Source organism: Elgaria multicarinata, chromosome 3 (genome assembly GCF_023053635.1).
Source record: "Elgaria multicarinata webbii isolate HBS135686 ecotype San Diego chromosome 3, rElgMul1.1.pri, whole genome shotgun sequence".
In the NCBI taxonomy this organism is placed as follows: domain Eukaryota; kingdom Metazoa; phylum Chordata; class Lepidosauria; order Squamata; family Anguidae; genus Elgaria; species Elgaria multicarinata.
The window spans coordinates 32,284,925-32,301,400 of record NC_086173.1 but is presented as its reverse complement, the minus strand read 5'-3'; the positions used below and the strand labels follow the sequence as shown (position 1 = coordinate 32,301,400).

Here is a 16,476-nt window from a genome sequence, read left to right as displayed (position 1 = left end):
TGCCTACCCAACATTACATGCGGCCTTCAGAGCTGTACAAGATGCCCACACCAAGCAAAAATATGAATAAGATGCACAATGTTAGCTAAAAGTCAAGATGCATGATTAAGGGCATGCTAACACCTGCAGGCATTCCAGGGGTGGGGAGGGATGATCCTGGGCTTTTCCACTTCTGGGATCATTCCCCAGGGTCTAAATGGAAGTGAGTCCTCCAGGAAGGAAAGAGGGACGTTCCAGCGCAGTGTTCTTTTCTTTTTTAAAACATGGGGACATTTGTGTAATGGCACAGGCATGATCCTGTGCCAAAAGTAAGTTGTTGTTGTATGTGTGTGTGTGTTTCAAAAAAAAACTGCCAAAAACCGTTGAGAGCTATCCCAGGGATGGTGAAAATGCTGCCCCCCACCCCAGACGGGCATGGAGGGGCCCCCACAACTCTGTGCACATTTAAGGAGCCCCGCTACTCACAGGTAGGACCCAGGAGCTCATGCCACACACCACCTGCAGACCTTGGGTTTGTCCTGGGACTGCTGTAAAAAACAGGAGAACAGCGGTCCTAGTTATTTCGGGGAAAGTGTGGTCGTCCCTGGTTGACCCCGGGATCCCCTGTGCATCATTTGGATGCTCAGGGACAACCACATGACCAACCCAGGATAAATGGCTGGTGTAGACATCCCCCATGACACTCAAAACTATTCAGGGTTTTTTTTCTGAATATTTTTTTAAAAATCTTACAGGAGATTCCCGAAAAGCAGTTTAAAATATACACAGCTCATAGACCTGTAATTGTAAAAAAACAAAAAAAACAAGCACTATATACATTGATTATTTATAGATAGTTCATTATATAAAGTTTGCAAAGAAGACTTCTGCTACCCCAAAGGAAAAGCAAACAGGGCCCGGTGGCCAAAAGAAGATGCAAATGGAATCAGTGGTTCTCAAGCACATAAAGTGAAAAGAGTTGTAAGATATTCCCAGGGAGAACAGATACTAGACCAAGATGGCATCTGGACAGGGGGGATGACCTTGGGCCAATCAGTGTCTCAGACTACTCTGCAGAGTTGCTTTCTGGATAAAATGGGGAAACTATGTACATCCCCTTAGGCTTCTCAGAAGATAAGAGTGAAATAGAAATGTAATAAATTAATATCAATAGGCTTAAGTAAAAAAAATAACAACCATGGCTTGCTAAATCGTATTCAAATTCTTTGTGTCAAAAAACCTCCCAAGAGGTGTGGACTATGAACATTATTTCACACTGTTCACATCATGTTCCATTTTATATTTTAAAAGGAAAAGCTCTCTCCTCTAAAATATCTATCTATATGTGCGTGCTTTTTTCCATAGGCTACCTTTAAAGGCTGGATGGATATAATGTATGCTGCAGTAGATTCTAGAAAGGTAAAGTATATCCATGCTGTCTGTTATTGTATAGCTGCTTTAAAAATCAATTATCACCATATTATTTTATATGCAGAAGGGAGGTTACCTTGCAGTGTCATAGCTACTGAGAATCACAGGGCAAAGGAAAAGTTGTGCGCATTGTACAATCCAGCTCCTTGAGTGTACAGGACCTCCACTGTGTGCATGTAAAATGCATTACGGCACCTAGGACGTGCAGGCAAAGCCTTGTGGATTCAGGTGCTGCAGGTTCCTGCGTCATTGAAGTGAATGACAAAACTGGCTCCCGCTGCAGTTTTTGTACACTTTGGATCCTAATGGAATTTTGGGTCGGGGGTGGAAAAGGGGTAATACCTTCTGAGAGTGTATCTCTAGGTTTTCCAACACGGTGCCCATGGGTGCTCCAGTGGCTGCAGATCGCTCCTTTGTCGCCCGGCGGCTTCCCTGCCCCTCCTTATTAAGAAAAATCGGGGGAGCTGATCTGCTGCAAAGTGAAGCACTGGCCTGTAGTGCCATCTTTATTTCCAAGAGGCTGTCTAAATGCATGGAAAGCTCTGGGGTGGGTGCACAGTGCTGCTGCGTTGATTTTACACACATACAAGCATTATACACACAAGTTACCTGTAGTTTGTTTCGGCGTGGTGTGTTTTGCCTGGGGGTGGCTGTGGGGCGGCAGGGGATGTCTGGTCCTGGTTGGTGTTTTGCCTGCAAAATGGGTATTTTGTTGTCCTTTGTAGGGACAAATATGTGATTTATCATTTGGAGCTCAGAACCCACCTCTGCCTTGTACTTAGTTTCTTGGCCAAATTATTTGTCTCTGTGCCTCATCAGTTTGCCTTCTGTGAAATGGGCTTTGAAGCAGAACTCTGGGTTCAAAAGATTGGTTTTGTGTTTTGGAAATCATCCGCCACCTTTGCCTTGTACTTAAATTGTTGGGCAAGTCACTTTTCTTTTAGCCTCAAGACAGCCATTTTGTGAGTGGGCAAGTCCCCCAGTCACCATTTTGTAACACCATCCACAACACTGTCTCAAAATTCCAAATGTGCCCACCAATCCGAAAAGGTTGAGGATTCCTATCTGATTGTCAGATTTTTGACAGTGTAAATCAGAATGATTTCCAAGAAGCATTTTAAGCCCTTGTGCCTCTTGATTCAAACCTTAATTACAGATTCCTTTTACAGATTCCAGTTTCTGAAATATGTTTTTTTTTTCTTGTGCATATAGCAAGATCAGCAGCCCAAGTATGAGGACAACATCTACATGTACATCTACTTTGTCATCTTCATCATCTTTGGATCCTTCTTCACCTTGAACCTCTTCATTGGTGTCATTATTGACAACTTCAATCAGCAGAAGAAAAAGATAGGTCAACTTTTCGTAGTGACTAGCATACCGGATTCCCCTCCCTCCTTCCCCCTGCTGCCCACTTTTTTTCTTCTTTTTGACAGCTAAAGAGAGAGAAATCCAAGATGCCTTCTGAATTATCTTCTAAAGAATTCCTGCAAATGTTCAGCTAATCAAAAATTTAGAATTATTCTTGAATGGCATGAAAGTATGAATGAGTCAACACAGATTAAACATACATATAGAACTTTCATGCCCCCTCATATAAATGTTTTTGTTTTGGAGTGCAATCCTGTGCATATTTGGAGAGAGAAAAGTCCTACATCTTCCAGCATTGTCCAGCCAGCCATGTAAATTGGGGAATGCTGGGAGTTTCAGGACTTTTTTCCTGTCCAAACCAGCACAGGATTGCACCCTTAGTAATGTTTTCCCAGACTAGAATGAAACATGCCCATACAAGTTAACACAAGTCATGCATCACAAAAACGAGCTGACTTCATACCGTTCCATTTCAAGCATCTATTACACCAGTTTGAACTTCTGAATTGGACCTTAGATCTAAAAGTTTCTACAAGAGGACTAAATAAATTCTTAGTCCCGCAGGACCAATGAGATGACATAGGGCTTTACTACATGAGACATTTATTGTGCACTCATTATTCCCTACTCACAGATTTATGGGTTCTTTAGACAATGCCATGACCCTCCAGTTTTGCTTCTGTTTGTAAACAGCACTTTTGGTGAGGTTTTTTTTTTAGAGCAGGGGAAATTATTTCTGATGGCAGAAAGGAAACACTATTTCAATGTATGTATTTGTGCTGTTCTGCTATACCACAGTGCCACCTAGAGGTTATGTAGCGGGAAAGCAGGAAAGGAAACACTCCTTGTGTAGGACTCAGATCTCAATTCTGCAATGAAACCAAAAGATGCCGTGGATTAACAGCTTCATGTAGAAAAGCCCATAGTCTCTCATCCTGTCTGTCAGAGACCATGTAATTTCCTCCAGCAGATACCACATAGAATAAGGAAAAATCCTGCCCATTTTGGCTATACCTTCATCTATAGACAAAGCTGAACAGATTGTAACCAGCCTCCTTTTATTTCCCTTCCTTTACTTTGGAGGTCAGGATATCTTCATGACAGAGGAGCAGAAGAAATACTACAATGCCATGAAAAAACTGGGTTCCAAAAAGCCTCAAAAGCCAATTCCAAGGCCTTTGGTGAGTGTTCAGTTTTATTCCCAGGATATTATTCTTTCTTAACTTCAACCAGACACTTCACATTTTTCTCCAGGACATACAATAGCTCCTCTTTCTCTTTGAGATTTGCTTTTGGAACAGTTCTGTTAAGAGCTAGCATGGTGTGGTGGCTAAGGCATTGAGCTATAGACCACGAGGGACCTTCTGCAAGTCTCACCTTTGCCCTGGGGTGCTTCCAGATGGAGGGCTCCGAGCACTCACAATCAGCAGGCATTGTGCAGTTATTCCATGTTTTCCTCCTGAAAGGATTTTCCATGGTAAGAAAAACGATGGCAGTGGGAAAACACGGGAGAGTTATGATTGGAAGATGGCAACCCCCACCCCCAGTAAAATTCTGTAAATAAAGCAGATCGACGGAGGCTGCTTCCAGAGCCTTGTCTGGAAGCAACCCCGAACTCACTAGATGGCTTTAGGCAAGCTACGATCTCTTAGGCTCAGCTCTGCACTCCGTTATGGGGACAATCATTTATCTTCCAGAATTGTGTGGATTAGAACAAGATAATGTATGTGAAACTCTCTGAACACTTGAAAGCAAGGCTGGTGTGTCATTTGACAGGCAGGGACAACAAAGTTGAGCAAAGCCATAATGTTAGGACAATTTAAATACAAAGCCAAAAATAAACGCAAAGTTAATTGAGCTGCAATCTGGGGAATAGCTGCACAATGCTTTCTCACTGGTAGCACTAGGAGCCCTCTTTCTAAAAGCAGGCTTGTACACATATACCTGGGAGCAAGCCTTATTACACCTCCTCTACTGTGACATTGTGAAGGGTTCATTCCATGCAGAGGCCTGTACACACAGATGGCAAATTTCTGCAATACCTGCCCCTTAGGAAAGGCTGAAATTATCTTATAAGGCAGATGGGACCATGGCTCAGTGAGGAGGGGCTGTACCCCTTTGCATGCAGAAGGTCCCAAGTTTGATTCCTGGCATCTTCAGTAAGGGCGAGGAAAGCGTCTTGCCTGAAACCCTGAAAAGCCATTGCTGCCTGTCAGTGTTGACAATTAGGGCTGTGCAAGCATCGGGCCTCAGATTCGGAAATCCAAATCAGGGAGACCGTTTTATAGTGGATCCGCCATTTCCTTGCACAACCCTAGGCCCCCCATACAGCGTACAACTCCCAGCATGCAGTGCCTGGGAGGGCTGTACTTACTGGGCCCGTGAACAGAAGGCATATGTGTACTCGGCGTTGCCATCGCCCGCTCCTCAGTGCGATCGCCGCCGCCTCTGTGCCATTGCCAGCTCCTCACTGCAATCGAGACTATGCCATTGACCCTGGAGGGGTCCCCGCGTGTTCCACAGATGCCCTGCAACTGCCTGCTTCCCTCAAGAGCTGCCCACTTCCTTTACCAGAGTGGATGGCTCTTGGGGGAAGCAGGCAGCTGCAGGGCATCTGCGAAACACGTGGAGACCCTACCAGGGTCACTGGCGTAGTTTCAATTGCAGCGGCAGCAGGCGATGACGCACAGAAGCCGGCGATGACACACAGAAGCCGTCGATTGCGTTGAGAAGTGGCCGATGGCAGTGGCGAATATACGTATGCCCTCTGTTCCTGGGTCCTGGTTAGTACAGCCCTCCTAGGCACTGCATGCTGGGAGTTGTACGCTGTATGAGGGCCTAGGGCTGTGCAAGGAAATGGCAGATCCATCATAAAATAGCAGATCTGCCATAAAATGGCTTCCATGATTTGGATTTCCAAATCCGAGGCCCGAGGCTTGCACAGCCCTATTGACAATACTGGGCTGAATGGACCCATGCTCTGACTCGGAGCTGACACAGCTTCTTATGTTCCTGGATTTCCATGTGAAGTCTCAACGCAGCATCTCATGATACATTTTATGTGTGGTGGCGGTGAACATATAAGCCCACTCCTCTACCATAGAAAGATTATTGGGCTGGATAAACATGTGAACCAAATACAATGTAAACTTGATTTGCACATAACGCTATCCCATGGTTTGTGTAAACCATGGATTGTTGAATTTAGGGTTGTTGTGATGTATGAACCCAGCCTTGATAACAAATCATGGTTTGTTAACTGCGAACAACCCAGAAAAAGAAGCAATGGTTTGGAGTTGAGTAGTAAATTCTGAGTTGTTGTTGTTACGTGTGAACCCAGAACTGTCAGTTGTTTATGGGTTGTTTCACCAGGCTACAGAGGCAATGGGCAAGACTGTAAAAAAAAAAAACACCTGCTGTTCTACATGCCAGTACTACAGCACTGCAAAGGCATTTGGAATACAGGGAGGGAGCGGGCAAAGGAGGAGGGAAACAAGCAACTCAGGGAATGAGAAAACAAACCACCATTTGCTCAATTGTATGCCAGGCAAACCCTGGATAAACCAACAAACCATGGGTTAACTATGAATAAGCATTACGTGCAAACCAGGCCATAGTGAATCTAGTATTACTAATACATATGTCCACTTACTGTGTATAACAGAACAGAGTCCAAGGAGCTGTCTTCGATTTCGTCACCCAGCAAGCATTTGACATACTAATCATGCTGCTAATTTGCCTCAACATGGTGACCATGATGGTTGAGACTGACACACAGAGCAAGCAGATGGAAGAGATCCTCTACTGGATCAACTTTGTCTTTGTCATCTTTTTCACTTGCGAGTGTGTGCTGAAAATGTTTGCCTTGCGTCACTACTACTTCACTATTGGCTGGAATATTTTTGACTTTGTGGTTGTGATTCTCTCCATTGTTGGTGAGTATATAGATATTTTTCCATGGTACACACACAGCACAATGTGCTTGGAAAAAGAGAAAACATCATTGCAAAATGGGGAACAAGAAAAAAAGCTGAGTGTGATACTGAAATTGAATTTCATCAAATGTTGAAACTAAACACAAAAAACTTGGGAATTGTTATGTGCTGCAAATTCTGGATGATGCAACACTGATATTAGTGGAAACAGATCAGGAGCCATTTTTCCCCCACCAGTGTTCCCAAGTAAGTATAAAGTCTCTAATCACTGGATGCACTTAGGTCTGTCACAGTGTCTGACCTATATCAAGGCATCAAGAGGGTAGTTGCCCACTGCTTGTTGTTTTACAAGTGTCCACTGGTGCTCTGAGGAGGGATGTATCCATCCTACAAGGAATCTCAATTGAACAGCAGCATAATATAATTCCAAATTTGGCACTGCAAGGCCTCCTTTTCCCTGGGGTCTGCTAAAAGTTGCTCGCTTCAATCTTGGCTTCCATCCTGACCAAATAAAATCTCACAATAGTTTATTCCATTTGGCCAGAATTGGAATACATAGATAAAGTGAAATTGTTTGAAATAAGAAAGGGAGTCTAGGCCAGATGTTAATTCTTAATATAGCTATTCTAGCTGACCATGATAACTTATCCTTACTCCATTTTTGAGCATTGGAGTGAATTCATGTGTACAATGGCTGACTGTTAAGTTTATAAAGTTTATGGAATGAGGAAGAGATATGGACACGCAAATGTCGCAAGTCATAGTAACCCACACAAAAGGAAATTCTTATCTGTACCCCGCCCTGAGATCTTAATGATATAGGGCGGAATACACATGTTTTTTAAATAAAAGAAATAGATTGGCTTGTGCAGATAAACTGACATTAATCATTTCTGAGTTATAATAGTTTGCTTTGTACCTAGAGGCTTGCCCCAAATCACCAAGTAGGGCCTATTCAGACAACACACTAAGCCATGGTTAGACTGCTAATTCTTTCGCAGCAAAGGGTTATTGGTTGTGTTTAAACCGTGGTTATGTGACCACTATGATTAGGAATGGTTCACACGACACACTAAGTCATGGTTCACACGACACACTAAGCTATAGTGTTTAGCTCAAAATGCTTAACCACCATGCCTTAGCATATCGTCTGAACAGGGTCACACTGAGGTTATTTCTGGTAGTGCTGATATTTGGTTTGTTATATAGAGAGGTCATTTCATCTGCAAACAAGCCCACTTTATATTTTGTATGACCAACATGTATGCCCTGGATATACTAATTAGCATGAAAAGCAATGGCCAGAGGTTCAACAGCTAAGACACACAGTAAAGGAGACAATGGGCAACCTTGCCTTGTACCCCTCTGAAACAGAAAAATCCTTGAATTGTGATTATTAACAGAAACAAATGCTTGAGGATTTCCATCATCGGATGTGACAGCCTTCAAAACAGTTGGGCCCAAACCCATGAGTGTAGGTTTCTATGATTGTTTGTCCAGATCTGGAGACTACATGTGAACACTGGAGTTCCAGTGTGCTCTGATAAGCGTGCAGTAGTCTTCTGCATGCATTCCTTTGCACACATGTACTTGAGTCCTCCATTGAAATGAATGAGGAAGTCTGTATTCAGGTGTATTGAAGCATATGCAGGACCCTGGATTGGGTTGATTAATGATCAAACATTTAGAGCAACTGCAGGACTGTAATGAATGAGGGTCTGCACAAGGCCCCCTGTCCCGCAAATGTCTAGCACCAAGGTATGAAGGGGACTTATAAGTGCATTTAGATAAACGAACAATAGTCTTAGAGGGAACCATGGACATTAAGGGCAGGGCTTCCATTCATAGCCCCACAACATTTTTAACTCTCAAGAAAGGAGGCTGAAAGCCTTCATAGAATCAGAACCATTGTATTTAGTTTTTAGTAGGAGAAACAATCCCAATCATCAGGAAACCATTTTACCTTTTTAGTTTTAAAAACAAGTGGGAAGGAAAGGGAGAAGTCAAAAATGGAAACATTTCCTTTCAGTTTCTGGCTATAGTCACATCACTTGAAATTGTCTGTCCATTCATTTTAATTGCTCTTCTTTATTTCCAAATAAATACATCACTTAAGCAAACACAATACATTCTGGCTTCCTATACATTTTTAATTCCAAATACAGGGCATCTTTAAGCCAACTATAAGCACTTTTAAGTCTCATTAGTTCCACTGAGAGTGATGTTTTAATACATTGTAATGACCCTTAGAAATGCTTAATGTTGGCTGGATGATGCCCATTCTTGAATTGCAATCTATGGGTCACTCTAGGCAATTATGCATAATTCTGTGTAATGTTACTCCACCTTCTCTTATAATAAAAAATACCAAAAGCAGCCTCAGGAAACTTCACATTTACTCAGAAGAATAGAGGCGGGTGGTGGTGGTTGCTTAACCCTAAGCCTGATGGCCATGTGCTACCTCCAGTAAAAGACGCAGAAAGCCTAAATACACCAATTGCTGAGGGAACATGGGTGGGAGGGTGTTGTTGCACCGTGTCCTGTTTGTGGGTTCCTGTGTGAACAGAGTGCTGGACTAGACGGACCCTTGGTCTGATCCAGCATGGCTCTTCTTATGTTCTTATGTAACCCTTTCTGCTACAGCTGCTTACTTGCACATGCCCTCAAAGCTGCTTTTCTACCTGTGCAGGGGTGTGGGGGGGGTGTTGGGAAGGGATTTTGAACAAGGACATGACTGAAAGGAAGGGAGTTAAGCCTCTTTCTTTACTTCCCCACTGTTCTGCTTTGGGTTCAATTAGTTTAAACTCTAAACTTGGCCTGCTATTGGAAAGTTCTTGGAAATCGCTAATACAGAATACTCCTGGTTATTAACTGTTGATGCTTGAAGCACCCCAAATTTGTATCAATTTCATTAGCTACCAGCGTTGTTGACCTTTAAAGCCCTGAATGGTCTGTGAACAAGATAAAGGACTACCTTCTCTCATATGAGCCTACGTACACATTATTCACATCCTTGGAGACCCCACTCCAGGCACCCTCTCTGTCTAAAGTACAATAGGTGGTTATATAGGGTAGGGCCTCGTCAGCAGTGGCATCAAAGTTGTGGAAGTCCCTCCTTGGATGTGAGTCTTGTTCCTTCCTTGCTGTCTTTTAAGCACTTAACCAATAATTCAAGGTAGGTAGACGGGAAGAGAGATTGTCCTATTTTATTACTGGATAGATTGGAGCATGTATTTAATCATGGAGGATGTTGGGATTTGTTACCCAGTTTGGTGTCCTTTGTTACCAAATTACAGATGTGTTTGGGGATAACAATAAAGCTATCAATGGCTATTAGTCATGCTGGCTATATATTACCTCCCATATCTAATTCATTATGCCTTTCAGTACCAGAGAATGTGAGATAGGGAACATGAGCATGAGGGTGCAATTGCGCTCATCTCCTATGGAGTGAGGGCTTCCCATAAGCATCTTATTGGTCACTGTGGGAACAGAATACTGGACTAGATAGACCTTTGGCCTGATCCAGCAGGGCTCTTCTTACGTTCTTATGAGCAATATACTGTGCTTGTTGTTTTACATACATGCATATATACAAACACATATACTTTTATGATAAAAGTGTCATTGCAAAGAGAATTTTGCTGATGTGACTGCTAGGTGTTTCATCAAGGCTCAAATATTAAATGACATAAAGATATAAAGCCTGCCAGTCTTGATGAAATCAGTCATCTACCTAGTATTGTATATCATCTCCAAGTATGGCCACTACTGCATGCTTCTGGTAAAAGATAACTTTAAAGTGTTAATACTGTTGTTGTTTTCCCCCATCTTGTTTAAGGTATGTTCTTGGCTGAAATCATAGAGAAATACTTCGTGTCCCCTACTCTCTTCAGAGTCATCCGCCTGGCCCGTATTGGCCGTATCCTGCGCCTGATCAAAGGAGCCAAAGGGATCCGTACCCTGCTTTTTGCCTTAATGATGTCTTTGCCTGCCTTGTTCAACATTGGCCTCCTGCTCTTCCTAGTTATGTTCATCTTTTCCATCTTTGGAATGTCAAACTTCGCCTATGTCAAACATGAGGCTGGCATTGATGACATGTTCAACTTTGAAACTTTTGGCAACAGTATGATTTGCTTGTTCCAGGTCACTACCTCAGCTGGGTGGGATGGCCTGCTCTTGCCCATCCTCAATCGGCCTCCGGACTGTGATTTGGACAAGGAGCACCCTGGGAGTGGCTTCAAAGGCGACTGTGGGAATCCCTCGGTAGGGATCTTTTTCTTTGTTAGCTACATCATCATCTCCTTTCTGATTGTGGTAAATATGTACATTGCCATCATTCTAGAGAACTTCAGTGTGGCTACAGAGGAAAGCGCTGATCCGCTAAGTGAAGACGACTTCGAGACCTTTTATGAGATCTGGGAGAAGTTTGACCCTGATGCTACACAGTTCATTGAATACTGCAAATTGGCAGACTTTGCAGATGCTTTGGAGCATCCTCTCCGCGTCCCTAAGCCCAACACCATCGAACTCATTGCCATGGATTTGCCGATGGTGAGCGGGGACAGGATCCATTGCTTGGACATCCTGTTTGCCTTCACCAAACGCGTATTGGGTGATAGTGGTGAACTGGACATCCTGAGGCAGCAGATGGAAGAGAGGTTTGTGGCTTCTAATCCTTCCAAAGTGTCTTATGAGCCCATCACCACCACACTACGGCGTAAGCAGGAAGAGGTCTCTGCGGTGGTCATCCAGAGGGCTTACAGGGCCCGCTTAGTAAGGAGGGGCTTTATTTGCCGAAAAAATGTCTCCAATAAGATGGAAAACGGAGGGACAAACAGGGAGAAAAAAGAAGGCACCCCATCCACAGCATCCCTCCCATCTTATGACAGTGTAACTAAACCTGAAAAAGAGAAACAGAGGGCCGAAGATGGGAGACGGGAAAGAGCAAAAAGGCAAAAAGACGACAGGGAACCCAAATGTTGAGATGATCCATAATAATAATAACTGTAGAAAACTTGTGAGCGGAAAAGATTGTTTACAAACTTCCTGATAAAATATATATCAATAGCGAACAGCTGTGGAGACACTTTATCTGAAGATCTTATACCAAACATAGTCTGCTTACTGTGTGACCATGTTGCATCGCAAAGCAGTGATCTACCACCTGTTTAACGGACCCATCTAGACAAATATATTTAAAAAAAACAGGAAACAATGCAAAGGCGAAAAAAGGATTTTATACTGTTTGGGCAGGTGGATACTGCATGTTCCACATCAGTCAATGCAACTTAGGACAAACAAGCAAAATAAAACACACACACACTTAAGAAAAACCTGCTGCTTTAGGATTCATATATTTTTTCCAAAGCAGCCAAAGTGGATTTTATTTTTCTCATTTTATTGAAAGGAAATCCAGAAAAAAAAATCATCACTTTCAAGGGTTGGTTTGTTCATGCAAAACTAGATTTTCATACTTGACATTTAGTTAAAGCAGCAAAAAACAAAACAAAATTAGAATAAGGAGAAAAAACAAATCGAGCAACAACAAAAAGCTGAAATGAAACGACACGTATTTAGCCCGTGTCATTTAATCATCATAGTTTCTTTGATATTTATTATCTGCATACTTCTTTATTATATGGGCTTCACCAAGGTTTGAGAGATGGGGGTAATCAGGTGTTTTCAGCCTGCCAAACTTGCTCAGGCTGATTCCAAAAATAAAATAAAATAAAATTGTGCTCGTTTCAATGCATAGAAATGATTTGCATGATGGCATGCTGTGATCAGGAATCATGCATGAGGAATCATAAAACCACAAGACACTCAATACGCTGTCCAGGCCGTGCGTTAAGCCATATGTTCGAGGCACTCCGCCGACTACGGCACACTGTATTTGGAGAATTTCTTAGCTATAACTATGCCCTTCACCAAGTTACCAATTCTTAATCTTTCCATGCACCCTCCCCTAGGAAGAAAAAAAAGTGAAACCAACCAATGGGGGGACGGGACTTGTTTATGTATATGTTTAAAAACCTTCATGCAGCCATATATGTTTTGCGCACTTTTTTAAAAAAAACCACACAGAACAAAAAGGAAAAACCTGAAAATGCTGCTCTAAAATCCCATCAAATGGGAAAACCATTCAAGAATGGTTTGTAATACAATGCCACTGTCAAGGAGAACTTTAGGGCTTCAAGAAAACCCACCCAATAGTTTTGTATCCTGCAATATTTACAATTACTCTTCAGACTCCCTTCTGCAGTGTAGACACTTTTCCATCGGAGATAAAAAGTGCTACAGGAAATAGCATATTATCTCTCAAAGGTGCAATTTTGAGCAGTCATATAAAGCAACCCAAGGGGTGGGGGTGAGATAAGAAAGTGGAGTCAACAACATTCTGTGCCATATTTACATGCAAATTGTTGCATCATTTTGGGATGTTATGATGTGAGAAATGTAATAATGGGGCACCAACTGATTTCTGGAAAAGTGGACTCTACTTAGTGTTCTTCCATTGGCAGATTTCCTGCAGCTTGTATTGATGCTGTACTGTTTTATTTGCTTCTCTAGCTGAATTTTTCCCCCCAAAGAAAAGCAAACTGATCTTTTTTTCTTTTTTTAAATAACCATGAAGTACATCATCTTACTTTTGATGAGCAAAGTAGCAGTGTGACTTGGGCGCAGTGCTAAGAGAATAGGTGTTGTATAAGACATGTGCCTTCACCAACTTCGCATTTCATCCCACATTATTGTATAGTAATAATTTTAACAGTCCTGCAAATTTAGGTAGGGATAATGAGCTACCTCTCAACTAGTCTGATATCTAAATTGATGTGAGTCTCACCTGGGGAGGAGGACTAAGTTTTGTGTTTCTGGTTAGTACCTGGGCATCTTTCAAAATGTTCCATTTTGTCACCCTTCAATAAATCAGTCGTCGCCTTTTTCTTTCTTTCAGGGCACAGGTTTGGGGAGTAGCTTTTGCTGATGGGCCAAAGGTTGCATTGCACTATAACCAAGACTGTGTTCAGTCATGCAGCTTAAAGAGAAGGCGTGTCAATGTTGCTAGTTGATTTTAGAATGTCTGGTAGTAAACTGAATATCTAGGATATAATGAAAGGAAACAAGCTGATGGAATGTGGACCAAATAAATAGTATCTATAAAAGGGCAAAAAAAAAAAGTTTAGAACTAACCACTCAAAATATTCCAAAAGCAAAACAAACAAAAGGTAGCAACGCCTTTTAGATAACCGGCAGAGGCTCGCTCTATAGAATCTCGTAACCTAAGGTCGTGTAGAAAGTAAGCCATTTGATAGACATCTGTGCCAAGTTGGTCTTTTTAAATGCATAGTCTAGCTATCATAACATCAGTGGAAGAATTCTATTGTACCAGATATCACAAGGAACAAAACATTTCTATCCTGTTAGTCTGACCCCACTTAACTCCTACAATGTGTATAATAAAAATAAATAAAAATTACATGCATATGTACAGGCAACATTGTAAACAGCACAACAACAACAACAAAAGCTGAAAAGTGTGGTTGAACTTTTTAACAAATACTATAAATACTGTAATATATCATTTTATTTTATTGGCATGCCTTTTTGTAAATAACAAAGGACTACAAAAATTAAATAGAATGGCTTCTGGCTTATGCCACTGTCCATGTTTAATTTTATATCTCTCGATTATATATATAATACATTTTTCTCTTTCTTTTTTCCACTTTTGAGATGATGTCAATTTATGTACATCCCCCAAAAGGGGGAAAAATTGTCCCATACACAGAGCAAAGCTTTATTGCAAAATTATCTTTACAACAACAAATATTTAGACTATATTTTGATTCTAATGTGCAATATATTTTGACCACTTCTATGCAAGATTTGGCTAAATGTCATAAATGTTGTTTAGCTGGACTACCGTTCCATATGGAAAGCTTGGTACATGTAGTGTTTGTGCTGTCAAATTTTATTAAGCAATTTTTAGTAAAAATGCCCTGCTATCTATATTTACATTGGGTCATTATTTAGAGATACTTGAACTTTCTTACATTACACTAGCTTTGCTTAAAAGTAAAAGTTATTAACCACAGCTTTGAAGCTGTGGCTACGTCCTTCTACTTAAATGAATACTTCTACATTTTTGTAGTTTTTGTTCTACATTTCTTCTATTTATTTATTTTTCGTTTTTGTTTGTTTAAAAAATCACCCCAATCAATCAGACTTCACAGATGTTGGAAGACTCACTCTGTATTTTTATATATATCAGCATTAAGTAAAACTTAAGAGCATCTGGGAAAACTTTTTTAAAAATGAACAATCATATAATGGTACATTGAGATATATACAGATGCCATATAAAGATATATATAATCAAAGGATTTGGCATTAAAGGAGCCTATTAGTTTAACTAGCACGGTCAATAATTTTCAGAGAAAACTGGTCAAAAATATAAATCATCCAGAGAAATCTCAAAATAATTGAAAACTGACAATGTTATTTTAATACAATTGCTGCTATGCATTTGATACTGTTTATGCTCAACTTTTGAATCTCTCACTCCCCTTGCCACCAGAAATGGTACTGTATAGAGTTTTGTTGAAATTATGTTTTGATGAGAATATTTAAATTAGTTATTGCTTATATATTCACTTACCTTTTTGGACTGGTAGAATTAAGAAGAAAAAATCTGATATCTGGGAGGTGTGGTTAAATGGGCCCCGGCGATTCTTAACAGACTGACAATCAACAAAAAGGTGCATTGTAGGATTGAAATGGGAGGTCTTCAAGTCACAACCAGTGAATAAGGCCCTGGAACTGGGGGGAGGAGGAGTCAAACAAGACTGGAAATCCTAGAAGGGGAGGAAGAAAAAAGTATCCCGAAAATAAGTCTGTACGGTCCCAAATGACAGCAGGAAAAATGTGACCTCAGGCCCAAAAAGGTTAGCTATCGTTATTTTGTCATAAATCTTATAACTGGACTTGTAAGTTTTCACAAATTCACTACAGCCCAACTGCCCTGTTCCCACCCCTGTAAGCAAAACTGAGGGTATTGCTAATGCAACATAAGCTTGTAACTGAATGGTAAAAATTACAGTAGGCCTTAGAAAATAACATAATTTTAATGGTGCAATTTTTTAGTACTAATAATATTGGCCAGATGGTGAAAAAAGTCCTGTATATAAACTGTTAAATATTTTAAATTCGTTTGAACACTGCAAATACTTCAAATTTTTGCAGGAAAATGCCAATAATTCAGGTTTTCTTTTGCCAACAGATAACGTTGGTATGCCGAAATTCTTAGTGAAACCAAATGTAAAAACAAAACTGAATTTTGTATGAAATGGCAGGGTGCAGGGGAGAAATCTAGAATGTAAAATATTTATTCTGAGGGATATTAATCTAAATGATACCGTTTTATATCAGTGGAATTTTACTAGAGGGTATTCTCATTATGTTAGGAAAATCCCACTTAATTTAACAGATTTACTGTTGACAGCTTTAAGGAATGTTACTCCTAAATCAAATAGTTCTACCAGTGCAAAAATGTGTAGACATTGGGATTATCAATTTCACTATGACAAATTTTGCCTTTCATAAGCTTAGAAAGCAGAAAATGGCATCTCTTACATGTGTGGAATTGTGTTTATTTTTTTGACTTCCAACCCCCTTTTCGGTTTGGTTTGGTTTGAAAAGGCACAGGGCAGAAATGATTTAGCCCTTGTTTCACCTTGCACTCAGTCTTCCTGCTCAG

General features: G+C 41.0%; 2 protein-coding genes across 2 annotated transcripts in view; both read left to right on the top strand.

Annotated features, from left to right (window-relative positions):
* SCN8A (sodium voltage-gated channel alpha subunit 8) overlaps positions 1-14,333 on the top strand; it is a 105,006-nt gene extending 90,673 nt beyond the window's left edge. The window contains exons 23-27 of the mRNA XM_063119886.1: positions 1,345-1,398; positions 2,623-2,760; positions 3,858-3,962; positions 6,446-6,716; positions 10,558-14,333. Coding sequence (XP_062975956.1) covers positions 1,345-1,398; positions 2,623-2,760; positions 3,858-3,962; positions 6,446-6,716; positions 10,558-11,702 — 1,713 coding nt within the window. The 3' untranslated portion in view covers positions 11,703-14,333. The remainder of the gene's footprint in view (positions 1-1,344; positions 1,399-2,622; positions 2,761-3,857; positions 3,963-6,445; positions 6,717-10,557) is intronic.
* Positions 1-16,476, top strand: part of LOC134394429 (thiol S-methyltransferase TMT1A-like) — a 161,993-nt gene that overhangs the window by 122,604 nt on the left and 22,913 nt on the right. The gene's annotated exons all lie outside the window — the stretch shown is intronic.